Source organism: Sminthopsis crassicaudata, chromosome 4, assembly GCF_048593235.1.
Source record: "Sminthopsis crassicaudata isolate SCR6 chromosome 4, ASM4859323v1, whole genome shotgun sequence".
NCBI lineage: Eukaryota > Metazoa > Chordata > Mammalia > Dasyuromorphia > Dasyuridae > Sminthopsis > Sminthopsis crassicaudata.
Genome location: NC_133620.1, coordinates 122,438,791 through 122,462,820, shown reverse-complemented (window position 1 = coordinate 122,462,820; position 24,030 = coordinate 122,438,791). Strand labels below are relative to the sequence as shown.

Genomic DNA, 24,030 nt, shown 5'->3' with positions numbered 1-24,030 from the left:
GAGGAAGAAAGAAAAAAAGAAGGAAAAAACAAACCTAGAACAAATAAATAAAGTCAAACATAATGAACTCATATATTTTGCTCAGAAATGAATGTTTCTGTAGCTTGTGTCCATCTTCATCAGTATCATCAGCATCATCACTCCTCTTATCTAAAAGCAACAAATAGTTCTTACAACAGTAATGAAACTACCTCTTTCATATAATTGATTAATTGATTATATCATGTATATATTATATAATTGATTATGTTTTTTTTTCTCCATATTTTCCACTATTTGGCTTACACTGATTGAGGGATTTCTACATGGTTAGTCCATCAAAATATTGTGAAATGATAGTGATTCCTATTTCTAATCCCCCCAAATAGTACTTAAAATCCTTGAGCACAGGGACTAGTTTCATTTTGGTCTTTATATTCCTAGAACCTATAATGCCTGGAACATGGTAGTTAATAAATGCTTGTTGATTGATTGGCAGTAGATATTTCCGCTTTTTAGCAACTTCTGCATCTTATACTCCTGGCAATGTGCTTAGAGGACAGAAGAGTTAGATAATTTTCCTAGGGACACACAGGCAATCTGTGTCTCAGGAAGACTTGAACTTAGGTCCTCCTGGCTCTGTATTAGCTCCACTTTGCTACCTCTATAGAACACCATAACATGTATGACATGACATGACAGCACTACACAACCTGACAGTGGCTCATTTGACTTCATATACTAGATAAATTTGTAAATTGAAAAAAGTTCAGATATATTGCTAAGACTTACTTGGACCACAGCCCATATGAAAATCTAAAAGCAACCTAGTAGAGTCATCACAGCAATAAAAAGTGCTAAACATTGTTATTCTGGGGAAAGGTTTGTTTGCTTGATTTTTTGTTTTTAGAGGAATGAGCCAAATGGGGATAATGAAAGTGTGATCTGGATTAATTGAAAGCTCTGAAACACGTGGGCAGAGTGTTCTAAAAATCATTAGCATTTCCATGTAGCAGCAAGATCTCCATGGTGAACTCTTACTCGATGAAAATTAATGGGAGGGATGGCGTGAAGATTATCAATGACAATTTATCTATTATCCTTGTTTTCCCTTTCTTAAATGACAAGTCTAAAAATGTGGGTATCCATGGAAAAAGGTTTTTTTTTTTTTTTAAAGAAATAAAAAATCAAACCCAACAACATTTTTGATTTGTAGGTATAATGTTTGCATTATGACTTATGGACAGACGGGAAGTGGAAAGAGCTATACCATGCTGGGGCCACATTCAGAAAGTGATCCTATTTCATCATCAGAAGCTGACCAGGAAATGGGAATTATTCCTAGAGCAGCTGGAGAGCTTTTCAGGTACTACTGGTAGAGGTAGTTATGGAGAATTCACAGAACTCAAAAGGAAAGTGCTAAGTGGATGGGTGCTACTCTGAAAATGGGGGTTAAACCTCCTTTTTTTTTTTTTTTTTTTTTGCTGAGGCAATGGAGTTAAGTGACTTGCTCAGGTACAGGTAGAAAATGTTAAATATCTGAGGATAGATTTGAACTCAGATCCTCCTGACTTCAGGACTGGTGTTCTGTCTACCACACCACCTAGATGCTGCTTAAACCTCCTTTTTTATGAAATGATATGCTTAGGACCAGCTAGATGGGACAGTGGATAGAACACCTCCCTGTCAGGAGGGCCTGAGTAAAAATTTGGCCTCAAATACTTTGACACTAACTGTGTGACCCTGGGCATGGTACTTAACCAAGATTATCTCACCAAAAAAAAAAAAAAAAAAAAAAAAAAAAGATAAAAAAAGAAAGAAAAAATAAATGACAGAGAATAGTCTCTGTCTCCTGACTCACATATTTTACAATATTTTGCTAACTCAATGTACAAGTAATGAAGACAGTTCCTAGAGATTATCACCTCTGTATTTCCCAGAATTTCATTTGTGCTTCTTCTTTAATGTATTAATAACTCCCCACATCTCATGCAGAAGGGCTCCTTAGTCAAATTTTTTTTTTTTTTAATCAAGTTCAAACTAACAGGAAGAGATATTTCTCCCCAACCTCTACCCTTCTGAACCCTTTAGGTTGGGCAAAAGTTGGAGGATAAAGTGTCTTTTTTCTTTGCCTTCCTCTCCTTAGAAAATGTATTGACTTTTTTCTCTCAGATATACAGCTAATCCCAATGTTGAAAGGAAATTCTTATCTTTAAAGACATTCATTTTACTTAAATCAAGAATCTGAGCTCCTGTAAACATAACTTATCCTTAATATCAACAAGTTACAGGCAGAGCCAGAAAGAGCTCCCAGCCCTGGACATTCCATTCCTTTGTTCTAGCCCATATATACACACTACCTTTGTCTCCCTACCACTCCTGTACTCTGTTAGTACTATCTTAATTTTTATGTATTTACATCCTCCCTTGTGTATGTGCCTAAATCAGCTTCCAGATTATAAACTCTGTGAGGGCAAGGCTTTGTCTAGTATTGTCTAGCACCTTGTATTAAATCAAACTCCATATATGCTGAATGACTGTTGCTTAGTCATGTTTCTGAGAGACAGTCTTGTTTTTGAAGGAACTAAATAGTGAGAACCAAACAGTCCCCATTGTCATTAGGTATGAGATGATCTGGCAGATAAACTGTAAAAGGGACTCTTTTGCAGTTTGAAGGAGGCAAATGCTGAAAGATCTCTGTGTATCATTCAAATCAATCACATTTTGTCCGGTGAGTTCTGGCCTCCTTTGACTTAGAATTCAAACAACATTGCTGATTAAAAATAGGCCCCAGGCATATCAGTGTATGTGTGCTCATTACATTTGACAAGGAGACCCCCGACATCCCCAGAAAGGGATAGGAGAACATTCAATCAACTCCTCTGAAGGTGGTCACAGAGGAAATTTCAGCTCTCTTTTACTACTGCTAGATATTCTTCTATATTCTTATGTAATAAATTCTCAGTTATCAAACTTAGGGAGAGAACCAATTCCCAGAGAGAGGATAAATGGGGCTTTCCTCCCTGCTACAGGAGTTTTGGGGGCTTCAAAAGCAGAGAGATCTAATAGCAGGGAGCCTAGGTAGGCAGTATCCAGGCTGGGAATTTTTATTTTCTTTTGCATTCTTTGATGTTTGTTCTCTTTTCCTGCAATCCCTAGTCCTCAAAAAGCAAGACTCTATTCTCTTGATTGAGAGAAGAGCCAGGACTAAATAGCAAGTTATACAAAAAAAAGTTGAGGATGAACCTATAAATGTGATGTGTATAGGGAGGAAATCAGGGAAGCTAGCACAATCTCAGGTTGTATTAATAGAATTTTGTTTGAATCTGTTTCCATTATACCTTGTGTTATACTTGCACATCTTATGTCTCATTCTTTTATTAGCTTATAAACTTCCTGAGGGGAGACACCATTGTTTCATCTTGAAGTGTCAAGTCCCCACCTATAACACAGAGTACATGCTTATAGCCAATTTACACATGCTAACTAGTCTAACAGAAAAACTTATTAGACATATACTTCTCAATGTACACAATCAAATTTTATTAATTATAATTTTATTAATTAACACACAAACTTCTGAGAAGAAATCACCAACCTCAAAATTCTCAAAGACTTCTGAGAAAGAACCCCCACCCCTTTCAGCTCCCTTTTCTATCTAATTTTCCTGATTATAATGTAAGCTCCTTAAGAGCAGGAACTATCTTTCTTTCTGCTTGTATTTTTGTATTTCAGATTTTCAGTACCACATTAATGCTGGTAAATGATGGTATGCAAAGGAAGAACGTAGTATATACTTAATAAAATCAAAACAAAATTGATTTCAATTTACTTTTAACTTTCACAATAAACATTCTCTATATCATATAGAGAGAAAAGAGTATAAACAAAATCAACTAGTAGATTCCCAGAAAGAACAACAAAGAAATTTAAGAATACCTACTACAGAGGAATATATTCATTTAATTGGTTCAAATTTTGTAATTTTTAATCCATCTTAGTGATGCCACTTCTAGTCAGTCATCGTATGATTATAAATTTCTGACGGAAAAACTATGAAAATCTTTATAGAGTAGTAGTTATATCTTTACAAATAGCTTTGCCTATGGCAGCAAGTAAAGTCCATAAAACACATTTTCTTTTTTTTTAAATTTTTTTATTTTATAATTATAATTTTTTTGACAGTACATATGCATGGGTAATTTTTTTTTTTTTTTACAACATTATCCCTTGTATTCACTTCTTTTCCAAATTTTCCCCTCCCTCCCTCTACTCACTCCCCTAGATGACAGGCAAACCCCTACATGTTAAATGCATAAAACACATTTTCTAAAGTTGACTTTCTTTCATCTTAATAAGTTCCTTTTGCTCGTAAACTCTTTTTACAAAGGTATCAATTTTTATATTGCAATATACCTGATTTGATCGTAGTTTAATACCTAATAAATAATTCAGCTCCAATAGCAGCTCTTTGAAAAAAAAATCCAAAAGTAAACAGTGTTGACAATAAAAAGTTGTATTCCAGGAAAACAATATGATCAATTTCTTGTGGAATTCCTCTAGAACTCCATGAATTTATATGATGAACGTAAGGGCAAGATATATGGTACTATATCATTTCCATCTTCTGAACAGACAAATTAAACTGTTCTCACTTTTGAAATTGCTAAATATCTTTCCAAAGGTGTCCTAAAGAGAAAATATAAAGTAAATGGATTTCTCTTTCATCAGGGGCTTTCTTCTTGCTTCATTCATACATTTATTTCATACTTGTTGAAATTTTGTGTTAATGATAAAATTCACAAGAGAAAAAAATTAGTTATCTCTTTCCACATCACAATTTTCCCCATTGTGGTTCCCATATATCACAGGCTGGCATAAGAAATTAAATAGGAATTTTGGGGAAGTTTTGCAGAAGCTGCAGATACCATATGAAGGCCAGCAGACAACACAGAGTCTATGACCAAATTCTTAACCCAAATTTTACAAAATGGTACTGTAAATATCTATAAAAGAAAAAGAAAAAATTCAGACTTCTTCTCTGATATGAAGAGAGGCCCCCAAAATTTTACACTGATTTTCCAGACCAAGAGGCTACTGAGCCCCTAATCCCTGAGAGACAGAAGGGATATCTGTGCAAAATTAGTTTGAAATTTCTGAAGGACTACATTATAGTTTGACAAGAAATAAAGTGACTCATCGAAGTTTAGGGTGTAATACTCAAAACAAGTTCTAGTCATTAAAAATGTATATATATTTCCCCCCTACGGTATTAAAAAAGCTTTTTCCCATACCAAAGTACCAAGGAACCATATGCCCAGGTGTGCTTTTCCTTTGGTATCTTTAATACTTCACCTAGGGTGGAAGATGGAGAAAGGCAGTGGCTAGGGCAACTATTTAGAAATTTACTAGTATAAATAATGTTGGAATACTGTAAAATTAAGAGGTATTAAAGAAATAATCACAAGAATTTATTAAGTACTACTATGTGCCAAGCACTTGAGGCTCACTGAGTGTACAAAGGCGAAAAGCCAAATCACCCTTGACTTCAGGGAATTGACAATCTAGCTAGAAGACATAACACATATACATATCATAAATATATATATGTGTTTGTGTGTGTATGTATATGAATAAATACATGTATATACATGCATGTTTGAGCATATGCTTTTGTATATATATACATTTATAGACAGTTAACTATGTGATTAGATATGTATAAAATAAATATACTTGGGGAAAGGGGAGGGACTAGCAAATGGGGGGCAGCAGAGAAGACTTTGAACAGAAGGTGGCTCCTAAACTGAGACTTGAAGGAAGTTAGAGATGTTGAGGCAAAGGTGAGGAGGGAATACATTTCAAATAGAAAAATCTTTAATCTGAGATCATAATTGAAGAAAAGAAACTAAATAAAAATCATCTCCTTTCTAAATAACAGGAGATATAACTTAATGTAGTAGAACAACTATATTTTATCATAGATTTTCCTTTTAATCTCTTTAACAGTTTTCCAGGAAAAAAAAATGCCAAAGAAAATTTAGTCACCAGTAAGGACAGAGGAATCTGTTTACTTAATTGGTTTAATTTTGGCTATTTTTCAACTCTTTTTTTTTTTTTTTTTTTTTTTTTTTTTGTGGTTTGCTACTAGTTTGCTCTAGTAACAGAATATTTTGAATGGAAACTATGAATAGAAATCTGAAGAATTTGGATTTTTTTTTTTTAATCACTCAGCAAATCTAACTCTTCCATTTCTTATTTTTCCATTTCAAAGACAAAGATTATTATTATTGTTGTTGTTGTAGAGTAAAAAAAAGTACTTTGTATTATATGCAAGGTATGCTACAGAGAAGCTAAATCTCTTCATCTCCAATGATTCTTTTTCCTATTTCTTTCTATAACTTGTTTTCCTTTCATTTTCCCCGTGTTTTCCTTTTTTTTTTTTTTTTCCTATCATGTTGCTCATCAGAAGACACTAAATGCCTACATAAAGTCCTTTGTTGAAAAGGACCCAGAGCCTAGCCCATGCAAATATTTCCCTATACAATGCTTCTGGCAGATGCCATCTATCCTCTCCTTTACAAGGAGTTCACTGAGAGAGAGTCTTCCCTCTCCACTTTGATTTTTTGGTAAAGGCAAACTAAAACATCTTTTGCCAAAATTCTTTATCTAGGTTTTAATTATTGAATGAGCATGCTTCAGACAAACTGAGACCTATGAAACCTGAGATCTCTTATGAGACCTTAAAAAGACAAAGGTTTCCCATTGCATCTGGGGTCATTGCCAGTTGTTCTGACCTATGTCTTTCCACTGGACTCTGGAGGAGAGAGTGAGACTAATGACTTTGCCCAGCTCTGACTCACTTAAATTCGCTTCACCTGCAAGTCAAGACAACACCCTTCTGATGTCATTGGTCTTCTTTGAGAATGAAAGATGAACAACACAGTTAACATGACTCTCCCTCCCTGTCCCTCTTTCCCCCCACACAGTTCATTTTTTGACAGTTCTGATTGTTATAAAGGTCTTAATAAGGAACAAAAATCAGCTTTCCACACATGGGATAATTCTGTCCTCTAGAGATATGGGATATAAGTTTATCCCTTGAAATATTTAGAGATAGTTATCATGTTTTTCTTAAGTCTTCCCTTTTCCAGGCTAATTAACCTTAGTTTCTCTTTATCTGATTTGGCATGTAAGTGACTAGCAATCCTATTTACTTTCCCTAGATGTATTTCTGATTTGTCAAGACCTCTTAAAATGTGGTGTCCAGAATTAAATTCAATGCGCTCATTTCCATATATGGTTTGACACTTGTTCACCCCATGCAGATTTTAAGAACTTTTAAAGTCAATTCTGGCAAATTATTATGCACTTGAGAGCTTTTATCCAATTCGTGTTTGTCTGTACATATTATTAGAAGTTCTAGAAAAAGGAAATGTTTGTATTTTTAAAGAAAAAAAATTTAAGATATGAAGAATATTTAAAGTCAGTTTCAAAACCCATCTCAGTTTTTAAATTTAATTCCAACTTTTCATTGAACCTTAGAGACCAGGTCGTGTTTTTCCATTTTATTCATAATGATGATAGGCAACATGGCATCTGGGATAGAAAATTGGCCCAGGAGTCAAGAAAATATGTGTTTAAGGTCTACTTTTGTTGTATATACTGACTGTGATCTTAGGCAAGTAAGTTAATTGTTCTGTGCTGCTGGCACCTCTCTAAGACTGAAAGTTAAGAAGAGGTACAGATGTGCATAGGTAATAAAGACTCCTCACTAGAAGTTTATTGGACTAACAAAATCACTGCATAGGTCCAAAATAAAATTTAAGAAGATGAGAGAGATTTTTTTCAACTCTGTAGCTGAAATCCAGATAAACTATTTCTGTGGCACTTTATTCATCTACCAGTCTAGAACAGTTTAAAAATAATTAATTTAAAAAATAAAGATAGAGAGAGGGAAGGGTGGATTTTAAAAGAAAACATCAATTTAGTTTGGTATGATAGTAACTTGTTCAAACTCTCCTTTCAAAAAAGACACAAGCCCCTTATATAGCAATACATTCTAAAATTTTATAAGGGGTTAACATTATGGTAGGCTGTACCTCCATGAGTGGGACAGTAAATGGGACAGATAAAACCCTGAGCTTAGAATCAGAAAGACTCCTCTTTGAGTTCAAATCCAGCCTCAGACATTTACTGATTATATGATCCTGACCAAGTCATTCAATCCTGTTTCTCTCTGTTCTTCATCTAAAAAAACAAAACTGGGACATGACTGAAATGACTAATTAACAACAGCAACATTATGTTCCTTTGTCTATCTATAGTCCTCTAGAAAGAACCTTACCTTTTCTGGGGAAAAGAAAATATGTGGGAGAGGGTGGAGTATTACTGGTTTGTCTCCAATATCCCAAGGCGTCTCTCAATCTCTGATTCCTCAGAGATAATATAATATAGTTGAGAGAGCCTGTTTCCAAATTCCTTCCAATCTCTGAGATGTTATTGTTATGGATTAAAGACAAACTCATTTAAAGGAAGTAGCTTTTTGTTTATTATCACCTCATCTCCTTTGGGATTCAATTTCTTTTGCTCTTTGTAATTTCAAGAGCATTCTCCTTGATAAAGAAGATGAAAATAAAATAAAAATTGCTTTCCTTCTATCATTCCTCTTCCATACTAACGTACTGCCATATCATTATGGTCAAAAAAGGTTGAAGTACTTGGCTTCCAAAGCCAGCTATATTTGGGTTACTTATTACAATATCCACTTTCAGTGGAAGATAGCTGTTTTTCTTATATTCAGGTTATTATAAACTTTTCTGGTCTTTATAAGTCACTTGATATAGGACAGTTTCTTTAAATAACACAACAGAATTGTAGCTGGCTTTATCTTCTAAATATGTTTACAAAGAGATTTATATAATTTGAGCAAATGGAAAAATATTATACCATCTGCTCTAAACTCTGAGCTCATATCTTCCTCATTTCCCTTTTTACTCTGAATAGAGTACTATTCCCATTGACATAGACAAAAGAAATTGTTGGATTTGTTCTTAGCATTTTTCATAAATCTTAGCTCATTTTAGATTTAGACTTTCTGATGCTATTGTAAAGATAATAATTTTAAATTCATTAATCTCAAATTTTCATAGCCTAATTAATAACAGAAAATTCCTGATTTAATAAAATTCATCTATATCTTCCTTCATAATCCAGTTTTGTTCAGGGGAATAAAAGAAACATCAACAATAAATAAATATTATCTTAAGTTCACCAACTTTATGGATCTGATAATTATGATAATTTTTGTAATGACAGTTACCATTTTAAGTACAATTTGCTTACATTGAAGGGATGACCTTTGGTCTATTTTATTATCTTGTCTATTTTTTTCCCCCTCCCTTCTCACTTACTTTTCTCCTCCTCCCCTAACCTAGACTTCTTTCAGAAAATCAAACAGTAAACTCCAGGGTTGAAGTTTCTGTAGTTGAAATATATAATAATGAACTCTTTGACCTTCTGGCCAAGGATAGCTCTGGAATATTTGGTGTGAAGCGTGATGTAATAACGACCAAGGAAGGAAAGAGTAATGTACCTCTGTTGATCTATGAGTGAGTATATTATATAATCTCTTAATAGAAATGTTTCTTTTTCTACCAGGTGAGAAAGACACATTACACATGAGGGTGGAAAAAAATGCTATCTTACACATCCAGATAAGCCATGTGAAACTTTTCATGAGTGGGGTGATAGGTATCCAATCAATATCATTATTACCGCCCCCCCCCCCCTCCAATATGCTATTTAACCCACTGCCATGTCATTATGGACAAAAAGGTTGAAGTACTTGGCTTCCAAAGTCAGCTATTTTTGGGGTTACTTAATACACTATCCCCTTTCAGTGGAAGGTATCTATATTTCTTACGTGACTATAAAAGTTATAAACTTTTCTGGTCTTTATAAGTCACTTGATATAGGAAACTTTCTTTAAATGACACAGAATTGTAGCTGGCTTGATTTTCTAAATACGTTTACAAAAAGATTTATATAACTTGAACAAATGTAAAAGCAATCCTATTTTAAATGAAATTAGAGGAACTTCTTATATGAAAAGATTTCTATGGTAATCCTTAGGGGGGTTAGGCCATAAAGCACTGGATCTAGAATCAGGAAGACTTGAGTGCAAATACAGCCTCTGATACTTATTAGCTGTGAAATTTTGGGCAAGTCATAGCCTCTGTCTGTTCCAGCTTTCTCCTTTATGAAATATAAATAATAATACTATCTATCTCCTAGAAGTGTTGTAAAGATAAAATGAGAATAATATTTGTAAATCACATTGCAAACTTTAACAAGTTAAGTTATAGAAATAAAAATAATAAATGAAGAAATAGTTTATTGAGTAAATAGTCACTTCTAATTTACAAGCCTTATTTATCTAAATTTTCACCTCATAGATTTGCTTAAAATGGGGGCATGCCAAAATTTGAAATCTAGAGTAGACAGAAGGAAATTTTAAAATGTAGAAAGATGCAGAATTATGTTTTCTCAAACAGAGGAGCAGGAGCAGTAAAGATTTACTACTGTTAACTTTGTAACCCTGCTCACACTTGTGAAGACTTCCTCTGTCTGGCCCTATATCCCTCTCTGATTACTAATGGCACCTGTTAAAGTCTAACGATAAATAATAGGGGAAAAAAGTTATTACTAAAGCAAAATAAGTGAAATAGTTGTTTATGTAAGAGAGAGAAACAGAAGCAGAGAAACAGATAAAGATACACAGAGACAGAGATAGAGACAGAGACAGAGACAGACAAAGAGGGACACACAGAGACAGAGAGAGACAAAGAAAGAGACAAAGACACAGAGACATAGAGAGAGACAGAGACAAATTGAGAAAAGAGAGAGAGAGAGAGAGAGAGAGAGAGAGAGAGAGAGAGAGAGAGAGAGAGAGAGAGAGAGAGAGAGAGGAAAGGAGAGAAAGGGAGGGAGGAGAGAGGAGAAAGAGATGTGAGCCAAGATCAATGAGACTATAAATTGACAGGCAGACAAGACACATGACAGTAGGTCTAATCTTAGCTACGTATCAATCATTCTGTAGATCTTCAATAAATTTCTGTTAATCTTTCATTTGAATGAAAAGCACTTTAAAGAAGTATTAAAAGCCCAGAAGACCCATGTGAAAATAACAGTTAAGTGCAAACTATGAGGAAAATTTAGACTATCCCCTCAAAATGATTGTTAAGTATACATTACAGAGTAAGTAAAATCGTTTTGGCTTTATTTATAATGTATTTTTTGTCTTTATTTTCAGTCTTAATTTTTAAACAAACTAAGTGTCTCAACTGGCTTTATACAATGGAATTATGTCAAGACATGTATGAGAAGTAGGAAACTGGGGTACATAGGATGATATACCTCCCTGCCTTGCCCCAGTCAAACTTAGAAGAGTGGTTAACTATAGAACACTTCTTGATTTCTTTAATAAAAGCTGTTACCTAATGATGATTTATTCTTCAGACTTGTAGAAAGTCCTGCTGAATTTATGAGACTTATCAATAAAAGTCTGCAGCTCAGAGTGAAACATCCCACACTGGTTCATGCTGATTCCTCACGTTCTCACTTGGTGGTTACAATTACTCTCACAATATCTGTCCCTTTTGATAGCTTTGGTAAGTAGGATGAACTATTTCTAAAACAAATCCTTTTTTTTTTCATTATCTCATTAATTGCTTTTTTTTTTTTAATTATAACTTTTTATTGACAGAACATATGCCTGGGTAATTTTTTATAACATTGTCCCTTGTACTCACTTCTGTTCCGACTTTTCCCTTCCCTCCCTCCAATCCCTCCCCTAGATGGCAAGCAGTTATTTATTAATTATATTATAGTATATCCTAGATACAATATATGTGTGCAGAACCTAACAGTTCTCTTGTTGCACGGGGAATGTGGAATTTTAGTCTAGAGGATCCTCCTTCTATTTATCTGGACTCTTTGAAACTCTACTACCCTAAAATTTCTTATGTACATCAATGTATTTCCCTCCAAGTTTCCCCATAATTTCTATCATGGTTATTTCTTCCTTTCATTAAGAATTATTAGAAAACTATTTTTTTGTGACTAGAGCCCTAATCTGCAACTAGTTCTGTCCTTCAGTGCCAAATAGGGCATGTCTAATCCCACATCATTCTTGGATTGGTACAGACTTGTGATTTCATTAGCACAGGGAACTTCTGCTATGGAACCATCTCCTAATGAACATCAGGAGCTCATTTGCAACAACGTACAATGTTAGAAAGTTGCCTGTGGGTCTGAGAGGTTAAGGGACTTGGCTGGGGTCACACATCCAGAATGGGCCAAAGGCAGAAAGTGAACTCAGATCTTTTTGATTCTGGGTCCACTCTTTTATACATCACATTACTCCAAATCTCACTTTATAATAGAAGTAAAGTCAATATGTCAGTGATGTGTCTTTTAGACATATAGCTGGAGACATGAAATTCCTAGATTGCAAAGTATATTAAAAAGTACTGGTGTTGCCTGTCCCTTAGTTTTTTCTAGGTAGAAACAAAAGAGATACAGGTCAGTCCTTGTATTATAGAGACCCTGGAATGGTACATTTAGGATGGAGGGGAGATTTCCTATCTAGGTCAGAAAAAGAAAAAGTATTCATATAACTTTCTCTCCATGCCATTGAATGTTTACCAAAACTTCAGTGGAATGGATATCTATCAATCTATAAATTTTAATAATATAAACTATTTTAAATCTATATTAAAATATAAATCTATCTAGTTAGATATTTAAATAAATCAATATGAGAGAGAGAAAGAGAAAGAGAGAAGGAGGGAGGGAGGGAAGGAGAGAAGAAGGAAGAGATAAATAGAAAAATTCCAATTTAGGATTTTCAACACATTTTTATCTGCATAGAAGTGATACTTTAAACCTTTGGAATTTATAAGTTTGTTAAGAGAGTATATAAACAGGAGAGACAAGAGGACCAGATATGGATGATAATCCAACAAAGAAGACTGAGAGGAACATTCAGATAAGGATGAGGAAAATTAGAAGAAAGTCATGTCATAAAAACTCATGGAGGGAAGAGTATTCAAAAAGAAAGGGAAAGGAGAAAAGATCATTAGTGTCAAATGCTATAGTAAGAACATGAAGGATAAAGACTGAGTGATAGTTACTACATTTTGTGAGAGATTACATATATAACCTTTGGAAGAATAGTTTTGTATTTTAAACAGCCAGAAAAAAAATTAATCTAAAAGAAAAGTCAAGAGAATTAAGAGAATCAATCAATGAAAAGAAAAAGAAGGAAACTGACCTAGAAATAGCAGATCTCAAAATGTATTACAAAGTGGTAATTATCAAAACAATCTGGTACTGGCTAAGAAATAGAATGGTAGATCAGTGAAACAGATTAGATATATAATACACAGTGCTAAATGACATAATAATCTTTGATAAACCTGAAGATTCAAGGTTTTGTGACAAGAACTGTTTGACAAAAATTGCTGGGAAAACTGGAAAGCAGTCTGGCGAAAATTAGGCATAGATCAACTTCTCAAATCATATGTCAAGATAAAGTAAAAATGAGTCCATGATTTAGACAAAAAGAGTAATATCTAGCTACCTCCCACGCACACCCCAAGTTATTTAAGCCCAACTGCATCACAAACATGCACACAAACACACAGAGAAAATGAGTAAAATATAAAAATATAGAATAAGTTCAGTTAAGCTGTCAAAGGGGAGATTATAGGAAACCATTATTAGAACCATTTCCAAAGATGAAAAAGGTCAACAAACCTATATGTTCTAAAATATTTATAGCAGCCATCTTTGTAGTGGCAAAGAACTGAAAATTGCAGGATCATCAATAGGGAAATGGCTGAACAATTTGTGGTTTATTAGTGATGGAATACTGCTGTGCTGTAAGAAATGATAAGCCCAATAATCTTAGAAAAAAACATGAAAAGATTAGCATAAAATAATGAAGAGTGAAATGAGCAGAAGCAAGAGAACATTGTATACAGTAAGAGCAATATTGTTTTAAGAATGACTTTGAGCAAAATATGCCATTTTGATTATTATCAATATCCAAGTTGACTATAAAGGACATATGAAGAAAGATGCATCCAGAGGAAAAAAAAACTTATAAATAAGTGTGTATAGAATAATTTTACATATGCATATCTATTTGTGTCTAATGGTAGTTATCTCTAGTGTGGGAGAGAGGAGAAATAAAAGGAAAAAAGAAAATTTACATGATCTAATTTCCTATAGCATTAAGGCTTTGAAAGAGAGAAAGTGAGAGTAGAGAAGGAAGAATGGGCACGGAAATCAGGGAAGGAGGAAATGATCATACATTGCAGAGAATGAACTTTATATTTAGGAGGGATGAGGCACAAGGAGAAATGGAATGATAGGGAGTTATGATCAGATAAAGAAATTTAAGGTTTCCCTGATCATAATGTTTGGTGATGAGATCAAGGTTATGATCATCCATGTGTGTTGCTGAGGTAAAGTAAAGGTAAAGATCATGGGAGTTGATGAGATTAATAAACTGGGAAGCAAGAGTATTTGCTCTCAAGAACTCATAGAACAGATTCAGAGGACTACCAGACCACCACTTTGAACCTCTTCAAATTCCTTAGAATCTTACCTGATTGTTTACATCTGTATTCTTCCAACAATGAATTATGAATTTCACACATTATGGGCCAGTTTGCTATTATGTTGTACAACAGGTTGTACAAATCAATATGCACTGATGGAGCTTGTAGCCTCACCAGTGAAGTCACAGATCCATCAAAGCATCCAGGAAAACCCATATTCCAAGATCCAAAGGGAAAACCTAGATAGACTTCACATGGAAGTCACTAAGATAGGAATAGAGAGTAGACTTTGGAGTTCATCAAGTTCTAGTACTCATTCTTACAAATAGGGAAACTGAGACCTCCATGGAGTTAAGTGACTTTCCTGAGACCATAGCAGAGCCAGAATACCTACCCAGATCCTCTTGATTCCTAGTTTTCCCTTATCACACTTCGCACGGCTTTACTTATTTGGAATTTCCCTTATGCTTGATAATATCCATTCTGTCCTATAGGGAGATTGTCATATATCTAATTGATCCAATCACAGCAGCTAGCACAGTGGCAAACACTTTCATGGAACCAGAATACCTGAGATTGAATTCTTCTTTTACTACTTAAAATTTTATGTGGTCTTGAGCAACTTAGACTCTGAGCTTCCATTTATCTAGACAATAGGAATACTGGGCAGAGCCGAGAAGGCAGATTATCAGGAAGAAGTACAGTGAATGCTATCCCAAAACTCTTCTCTGGAGAAGGAAATGGCAGACCACTCCAGTATCTCTGCCCAGAAAACCCCAAATAGGTCATGAAAAGTTAGCTGAAATGACTGAACAATAATAGAAAGGAGTTTTCATGGGCCCTAGGATGCATACTGATTAAGAAGCAAGTTCAGAATCAAACATCAGCTGCAAGACTCTTCTAAGTGGAGCAGGGTCTCAGTTCAAGCTCAAATCTAACCCAGTATGTATCCTACAGAAGAATAATCATACAGAAGAATAATAATCCAGCCTATAGTTCTTTCACTCTGAAAGAGCAGAATTGTGGCAGAGTATAGTCTGCCATAGCTTATACCCAAACCCAGATTAGACACTTGCAGAGTTCAGACTAGGTGCAAAGAAGGGCAGTGGTCAAACTTTTTCCTGAATCAGGCCATGATGAGAGCACTGAAAGCTTATAGGTTCTCAACCTGAGTTTTTCCTGAGAGTCAACTGAACATTCATTTTCCCTTAGAAACCAATAACAGGACCAGTCCAGGTCTTCCCTCCAGAAGTATGAAGTATCTAGATCCTAATATATCACCAAAATCAGAAAGGCAAAAAGAATGAATAAAAAACATCAATCCATCATAAAATGCTATTATAGTGACAGAGACATTCAAGACACAAACCTTTGTCTTAGAAAATAATTCCAAAACAGAAGCAAAGTCTCAAAGAAAAATACAACTTGGTCATATATTTAAGAGAATTCCTAGAAAAGGTAAAACAAGGAAATGCTTTTATAAATTAGGGTGCTAAACAAAAAAACTTGGAAAAGGAAATAAGAAATATGGGGGAAAAAGAAATGGAAAAATAATTAACAATTTATTACAAGAAATACAAAATTTTATTAAAGCACCAAAAACTCCCTGAAAATTAGAATGGATCAGATAGAAGATAATGATTTTATGAGACAATAAGAAATATTAAAATCAAAAGATTGAAAAAATAGAAGAAAATGCAAGGTATCTTTTAGCAAAAATAATTAACATTGAAAACAATTTGAATAGGAAAAAAAAGAATCATTGGATTACCTTGGAGCCATGATCAAAGCATGGGCATCATATTTCAAAAAATTTTAAAAGAAAACTTCTCAAATTTTTTAGAACCAGAGAGCAAAGGAGAAAGAGAAAGAATTTACCAGTCATCTCCTGAAAGAAAACTCTCATGAACATTATAGTCCAAATTCATAACTTCCAGGTTAAAGAAAAAATATCTTAAGGATCTAGAAAGAAAAAATTCAAGTAGCAATAAGAATTTCACATGATTGAACAATAGCTGTAAAAGTGGAGGGTTTGGAATGCAATGTTCCACAACACAAAAGATAAAGGCTTACAGGCAAAAGTAACCTATTCAACAAAACTAAGTATACTACTACTGTTGAAAAAAATGAATTTTTAATGAAATAGAGGACTTTCAATCATTCCTGACAAAAAGACTTGAGCTCCATAGAAACGTTGAAGTTCAAACATAAGAGTTGAGCAACATAAAAAATGGTAAACACAAATAAACACTCATAAAGGAGCAAACAAAGATAGATTGTTTACCTTCTATTATGAGAAGATAGCATATGTGTCCTTTCTGAACTCTATTTTTTTTCTATTGTCTCAATTGAGCCTTTGTCTCAATTGAGAATGGAAGAAAAACAATCCCCTTCCTTCCCCACCCTCCCTGTTACAAACATGTATGGTCAAGAAAAATTAATTTTTATATTATTCATGTCCAAAAGAAATGTGTGTGATATGTATAAACATATATGTTACTATATAATAATATTCCCTCATAAATACCTCATAATTAATTCAGCCATTACCCAATTTGTGGGCATCCTCTCAGATTTCAATTCTTTGCCACTTCAAAAAGAGCTATTTTTATACACCCTTAGAGTAAGTTTTGCTTAAACTAATATTTCCTTTAATCAATCTTCATGCTTATTTCTTCTTCCTTCTTCCTTTTCCTTTTCTCTTTTGAGTGAAAGAGCATATTTTCTTTGTACCACTTATGTCTGTGAGTTTTTGTGAGGAAGGTAGTTTACACACTATGCAAAGAACTATAAAAATTATACATTTATAATCCTCTCCAGCTTCTTTTAAGACCTTGTTCTATTATTTCCCTTAGGTTTCCAGAATCAACAACCTCTCCAGTGGTTCATATTCTGTCTACAACTACACTACCTGATGTCTTTAAAACAAACAAAAACCTTTGACTCTCTTACCTACTTGACCTATATCTTTTTAATAATGAGATTCTCAGGCTAATATGCCTTACCACCCCCACAGAATTTCCAAAGTAGAAGGGAGCTCAGAGGCCAACTAGTCCAACCTGTATTTAAATTAGAATACTTTCCCATAGCCAGTAAAATGTCAGCCAGTCTTTGCTAGTAGAACCTACTACCTCCCAAGGCAACCCATATTAATTTTTAACAAATCTAACTATTAGGAATATTTTGTTTCATCTAAGTTTTTAAACTTTATTTTTCTAATTGACCTTTTCTTTCTTATCCCATTACCTCCTAATGAAAAAGAAAGAAAAACAAAATTCTTATCACAAATATTCATAAGCCAAAATCAATTCTCACATTGGCCATATCACACACACATATATATACATAAATGTTTATGTGTATTTCATCCTGTACCCTAATTTCATTATCATTCAGCAGGTGTGTAGCATGTTTTATCATGCAATTTTGGTTAGTCATTGTATTGTTCAGAGTTCATAAGGCTTTCAAAGCTATTTGTCTTTACTATGTTTTTCATATGTAATCCTCATTTTTTGTCATTCCATTGCATTATAAATTTCCATTTCATTCCAATATAAAAGTCTTCCCAGATTTCTCTGAAATCACTCCTTTTGTTTCTTACAGTCCAATAGTATTCCATTACATTCATATACCATTTTTTTTTAGCAATTTCCCAGATGATTGGTACCTCTTTGCTTTTTATTTATTACCACACATAAAAAAAAGCTGTTATAAACATTTTTGCACATTTTACATGAGTTATTAGATTTTCCTACATCAAACCTAAACTTTATTCTCTTCAATGTCCACCCATGATTCCTATATCAACATGTTCTTGAAGGCCAAGAACAGGACTGATCTGTCTTCCATACAACAGTCACTTACATTCTGATCTCCGGTCCCTCCTTAACCACAGCACCAAAACTTCTCTGGAAAGTGGTCACGAGGACCTCTAAATCATCAAATCTAGTACTCTTTTCTCAGCCAGAATCCTTAATGTCCACAGCATTCAGTGCTATTAGCCATTAGCCACTGTCTTCTTTTTGAAACTCCTAACTTGGCTTGTGCTTTCTGTTTCTCACCAATTTTTGTGTCCTCTTTACTGACTTTTCCCCTAAATGTACATATTCTCTAAGGTTCTATCCTATCACTTTCTAGCTCTAAATATAGAGCTTTCTCTTCTTTCTAGGATAAAATACCATCTTTAGTTTAGCAAGTACTACCTTTCAAAACCTGGATCCATCCTTTCTATATGGATTAATTTCACAGATTCCCCCTCTTAAAGTTCTGCATTTTATTGAAACTGGTTCACTTGCCAGACCCTACAGAGAGCATTCCATTTCTCACCCTGCACATGGAATAATCTCCTTCCTGACTTCCACCTCTTAAAATTCCTAGCTTCTTTTAAAACTCAGCTTAAGTGTCACTCCTACACAAGCCTCAACTGAAACTTTCCAAATAGTACTTTCCCTCCTCCCATACCTAAATTACTTTATATTTACCTTACATATATTTTATATAGATTTATAATGATGTTGAATGAATGGGGCCATTCTTGTTTTGTGTGTTTCATGCCTTGCATATGATAAGTGCTTAATAAATGTTAAATTGAATTTAATTGAGTTGTTTGTGTAGAGAAGCAGGACACACCCAGCAGGTAATGAAATTGGGTGCCTGTGGATAGGCCAAAAACCAGGAACTACACATTCCATTAAAAAATAATGTTACTGGTATGTGAAAAGGGCTTGTATTGCTGGGGATTCTTATGATTGTATTTATGTCTTTCCCTCTTTCTATATTTATATTTGCTAAATAACACAAAAATTGCCACATTTATAGACTCTGAGATAGTAAAAGAAATACTTGAAAACGAATTGTATAACCTTAAAAAACTTGAAGAATATCATAATTATTCAACTTGGTAACAACTATTAAGCTCCTACCATGGTCAGGATCCAATGTTAGTCCCTAAAGTGGTCATCCCCTTCAAAAACAGGACAAGAAGAATAGACTTCCACTGCAATTTAAGGAATTTAAGTTGGATGTAAAGAAGTTTGAGGCTTGTTGCATTAGGTCATCAAAGGGAGGCTGTAGAATCTCTTTTTCTTGGGGTCTATAAACTTAGGATAGATTTTTTTCTGCCTAGCAAAATTTTTCTGGTGTTAATGAAAATGGAAACATTTGCTCATACTGTAACTAAACCTCTCTGGAAAACATTGTTAATTTGTCTTGAGACAAGTATTGGCAATTAGAGATTAGTCTGACATCCAACAGACAAAAGATGATCCTGTCTTCCTTTTTTTGCTTTTTGACATTTTTGCCAGAAGAAACCACTAATTATCATTCTAGTTTTTATAATCCATATATAAGACATGAAGTGAATGACAGAGTTTTATAGACCAGAATAACTGAATCTGTTGGCCTCTGAGCTGAAGATTCACCATCAACAGCCCTTATGAAATGAATTTTTATTTTCTCTATTATCTTTTTTACCTCACAAAATACCTGTGTTTTCCCCCACATGTATAGCAGATCAACAATCAAGTCAAAATCTTTGTAAAGAGATACTGTGCATCACTCCTCAGAAAGTAATGAAAGGTGAGAAGCCCAGCTTCTTTTCTCGAGGTCTTTCTCCAGCACCAACCCCCCTGGATCCCACAGAGCATCAGAAGCAGGTCCAAACCAAGTTACAACTTGTGGACTTGGCTGGCAGTGAATGTGTTGGTAAGTTGACCCTTCCAGAAATGATAACCTTGGCAGGACAACACTTAACTTGAACCTAACTTGTCTGCAGAATAGGACCTTGGATAAATGAGAGAAAGAATTAATAAAATAACACCCTTTGCAAATAGTTTTTTTCTTTTTAAAATTTTCATTACATCCCACTGGGTCAACTTTTTTCTTTTCTTTTCTTTTCTTTTTTTTTTTTCATTTTCTTTTTTACAATTGCTCTAGTTTAGAAATGTTTTGAAAATTAGAGCCTGTATTATAAAGGAACACTTGATCTTGATGGCCACGAGTTTTAGTTGCTGACTATTTAGCTTATTTTAGGACCAAAGTTAGAGGAATACATTTTAATTTAGTATGTGGAAGAATATCCTTCCTATGAAATCTTTATCCTAATTTTTTTGGGGGGAGGGGACATAGTTATTTAATGATATTCTTTGTGATATTTAGCAAAAACAAAACAAAAACCAAAAAACTAAATTCAAAAGGCAAGTAAGAATCAAGTGTGGCTTTGGTTTCACTTAGGTATGTCTGGAGTGACAGGAACAAGCCTGAGGGAAACCTCGTTTATAAACCGAAGCTTAGCAGCCCTAGCTGATGTTCTGGGAGCCCTATCAGAGCATCGTGGTCATATTCCTTACAGAAACAGCAAACTCACCCACCTACTCCAAGATTCCATTGGTAATTTTCCTTTCCTTCCCGTTTCTCCTATTTTTGTGTTCTATATCAGAAGGATATTCTGCAAGTACTCAGCAGAGTCTCTGCCTACCACATAATACCAAAGTTATATTTTCATCATGCTTAGTGATGACACAGTGAACCTGGTTCTGTTTTACACCTTGGAATGCTCTTCCCAGTTTCATGGAGATGCCCCACTCCATTCCAGATGTTCATACAGAGTATTAGTGCCCAATTTGTGGTAGACTTTTCCAAACTCATATTGGTCTCATCAGCCACAGTTGAACATGCTCTGTCTTGACTCCAATATAGTGATGTCATTTTGGTCCTCTTTGACTGTAAAGGATAACCACCAGTCGGGATCATGGATTTAAAACTGAAAGGGGACCTTGAGGGTCATCCAATCCAATCCTCTGAATTTTTAGATGGGAAACTGAATCCCAGAAAGGTTGTTTTGCCCACAGTCATAAAATTTATTAGGTCATAGAACTGGCTTTGGACCAGGTCTTCTGACCCAAATCCAACATTTTATCCTACTACTCTTTCTGTCTCTGTCTATCAGGAAACTCTGACTCTCTCTCTCTCTATCTGTCTTTGTGTAAGTGTGTGTCTCTCTCTGTCTCTGTCTCTGTCTCTCTCCTTTTCTCCCCTCTCTCCTTTTCTTTTTACTTGTCCTTCAAAAATGGGCTAAAAGAAATAAGGATGTATTAAACACTTACTATGTGCTAAGTGCTTTAAAAATATTACCTCATTTGGTCTTCACAATACCCCTAGAAGGTAGGCACTATTATGATTTCCAATTTACAATTGAGGAAACTTTGACTAAAATGATTGTCAGTAAGTGATTAGCCCAGGTTCACACAGCTGGTAAATGACCGGGGCAGCTAGATAGAGCACTAGCCCTGAAGTAGGAAACCTGAATTTAAATCTGGCCTCAGACACTAGCTGTATGACCCTGGGCAAGTCACTTAACCCCAATTGCCTCAGCAAAAACAAAACAAAACAAACAAACAAAAAAAAACTTTGATTCTCCTGACTCCAGGCTTTACCTCTCATACCACCTAGCTGCTTCTCATAGCTCCATATTCACCTCTTCCATCATTCTTTCCTTCACTGCACTTTTAATCATCTCTCAATTTCCTGGCCCATATAGTCTGCCCTGCATAGCCATCTTGTGTTGCTTACTAATTGTTTTATGTTGGGTTTTTTGTTATCCCAAAATGGATTGTAGGATCTTAAACACAGAGATTGTAGTTTTTTTCATTGTCCATAATGCTAGGCACACAATAGAAATTTCACCACTAGTTACTGATTGAATCATTTCTCTACAGATAAATAGATTGAATCCTCCATATTTAGGGAACATGGGACATAGATCTGTGGCCTCCTATGCAGTGATTGAATTCTACTGATCTCACCTACTTTTTCTTTATTTCTTCCTTCTTCCTTTTTACCTATTATTTCCCCGTCTTTTCTCTCTCTCTCTCTTTTTTTTTTTTTTTGTATTTGCTTGCCTTGCATTCATTATGCCAGTGCAAAAGAAATATATGCATAATACAGAAAATTGCTTTTTATAGCCCCTTCCCATTTGCTGGGGGAGAGGGATCATGAGGGAAGAGGATGTCCATCTCTCTCCCCTTGGTCCAGCAGATAGCTTCCATGAAAAGGGTGAGACTAAAAGAACACATAAAATAGAAAGAATCCTCATGGAAATGCTTTGAAGTTAAAAACACTTATGGAATGTGACAAGGTTGTTGCTATTCTCTTCCTAGTTATTAGTAATCATGTTCTTCAAATGTCAACACAGACTTGTAGATAAAGGCTCACTAGATTTAACACAGGAGAGGAGAATGGAGGAAGAAGTCGGATCTCTTATTCTGCTTCCTTCTGTCCATCAGTCACCATTTTGTGTGCCTTGATGATCTTAGAAGGCTCTATAAGATATGGGGTTGGAGCAGAGGAATAGAAGGAAGCGTTTTTGATAGAATGCATTATGTTACTGAACTAGAAAGTGGAAGAAAGTGAAGAACCAGAAAGTTGGCAACAGCTCCCATTGTGCTGTATTTTCTTAGATAAGCGATTATTTTCTTCCTCTATGTTTGTGTTTGTTTATTTGATTTTTATTATGATTATTATTAAAAGGAGGTGATGCAAAGTTATTGGTGATGCTCTGTGTGTCCCCTTGCCAGAAGTATTTGGCAGAAACACTGCAGTCCCTGGGGTTTGGAAGCCGAGCACGGCAAGTTCAGAAAGTGCAAGCCAAGAGAAGAAATCTGCTTGTGTCAAGCAAATCCAAATGAGAGAGAAGATTTTAGCGGATTAAAAATATTAATGAGTTCCTCATCCTGAAATGTATCTTCTTGTCAGAGAGCCATGCTTTAAAGTGTAAGCTGCCAGAAAAAAATAAACTCTTTTCATTTGGACTTCATAAACATGGTTTTATTTCCAAAGAGGAGTAATAAACATTGACAAGAGCTCCCAAACACTATCAGTAACAGATCATCAAAGAAACCATAAGCTTCAGGATTTGGGGTAGGGATGAGAGATCTAAATGAAATATTTTATCAGACTGATTTTTCCTAAAACACCATGGTGCAATTGATGGAACCAGAATGGGATGAGAATTGCAACTGTGAAAATAAAAACTATAATCCAAGCAAGCTGAAAGGGGTAGCAGTGGGATGTGACTGGGGAACCACCATGTAAGGTATTACAGGCCTTCTTCTGCAGCATAGTTTCCAGCTATGTCACACAGTGTCACAACATTCATTTTAATTCCCTTAAAAATTAAAATCATAAATCTAACACTTTTTATGGTTACCAAATCAAATTCAACAGCAGGGGTTACAACTCCAAAAAGACTGACTTTCTTCAGGCTTTGCAAATGTCATGATTAGTAACATATGTGTAACTATATTTGACCCTAAATTTCCACAAAGGAGCTAGGTTTAGAAAGGATGAGGTTGTCCACATCCTCAGCCTTGAGGAAGAGGGAATTGAGACCAAATACCCATTCTGCACCATGGTGTCCTCTCTT

At 34.7% G+C, this 24,030-nt stretch overlaps 1 protein-coding gene across 1 annotated transcript in view; it reads left to right on the top strand.

Annotated features, from left to right (window-relative positions):
• Nucleotides 1–23,421, top strand: part of KIF25 (kinesin family member 25) — a 99,873-nt gene extending 76,452 nt beyond the window's left edge. The window contains exons 10-15 of the mRNA XM_074265167.1: nt 1,196–1,345; nt 9,417–9,590; nt 11,500–11,651; nt 20,118–20,312; nt 20,841–20,996; nt 23,136–23,421. Of these exons, the coding sequence (XP_074121268.1) occupies nt 1,196–1,345; nt 9,417–9,590; nt 11,500–11,651; nt 20,118–20,312; nt 20,841–20,996; nt 23,136–23,293 (985 nt within the window). The 3' untranslated portion in view covers nt 23,294–23,421. The remainder of the gene's footprint in view (nt 1–1,195; nt 1,346–9,416; nt 9,591–11,499; nt 11,652–20,117; nt 20,313–20,840; nt 20,997–23,135) is intronic.
• The last annotated feature ends 609 nt before the right edge of the window (nt 23,422–24,030 follow it).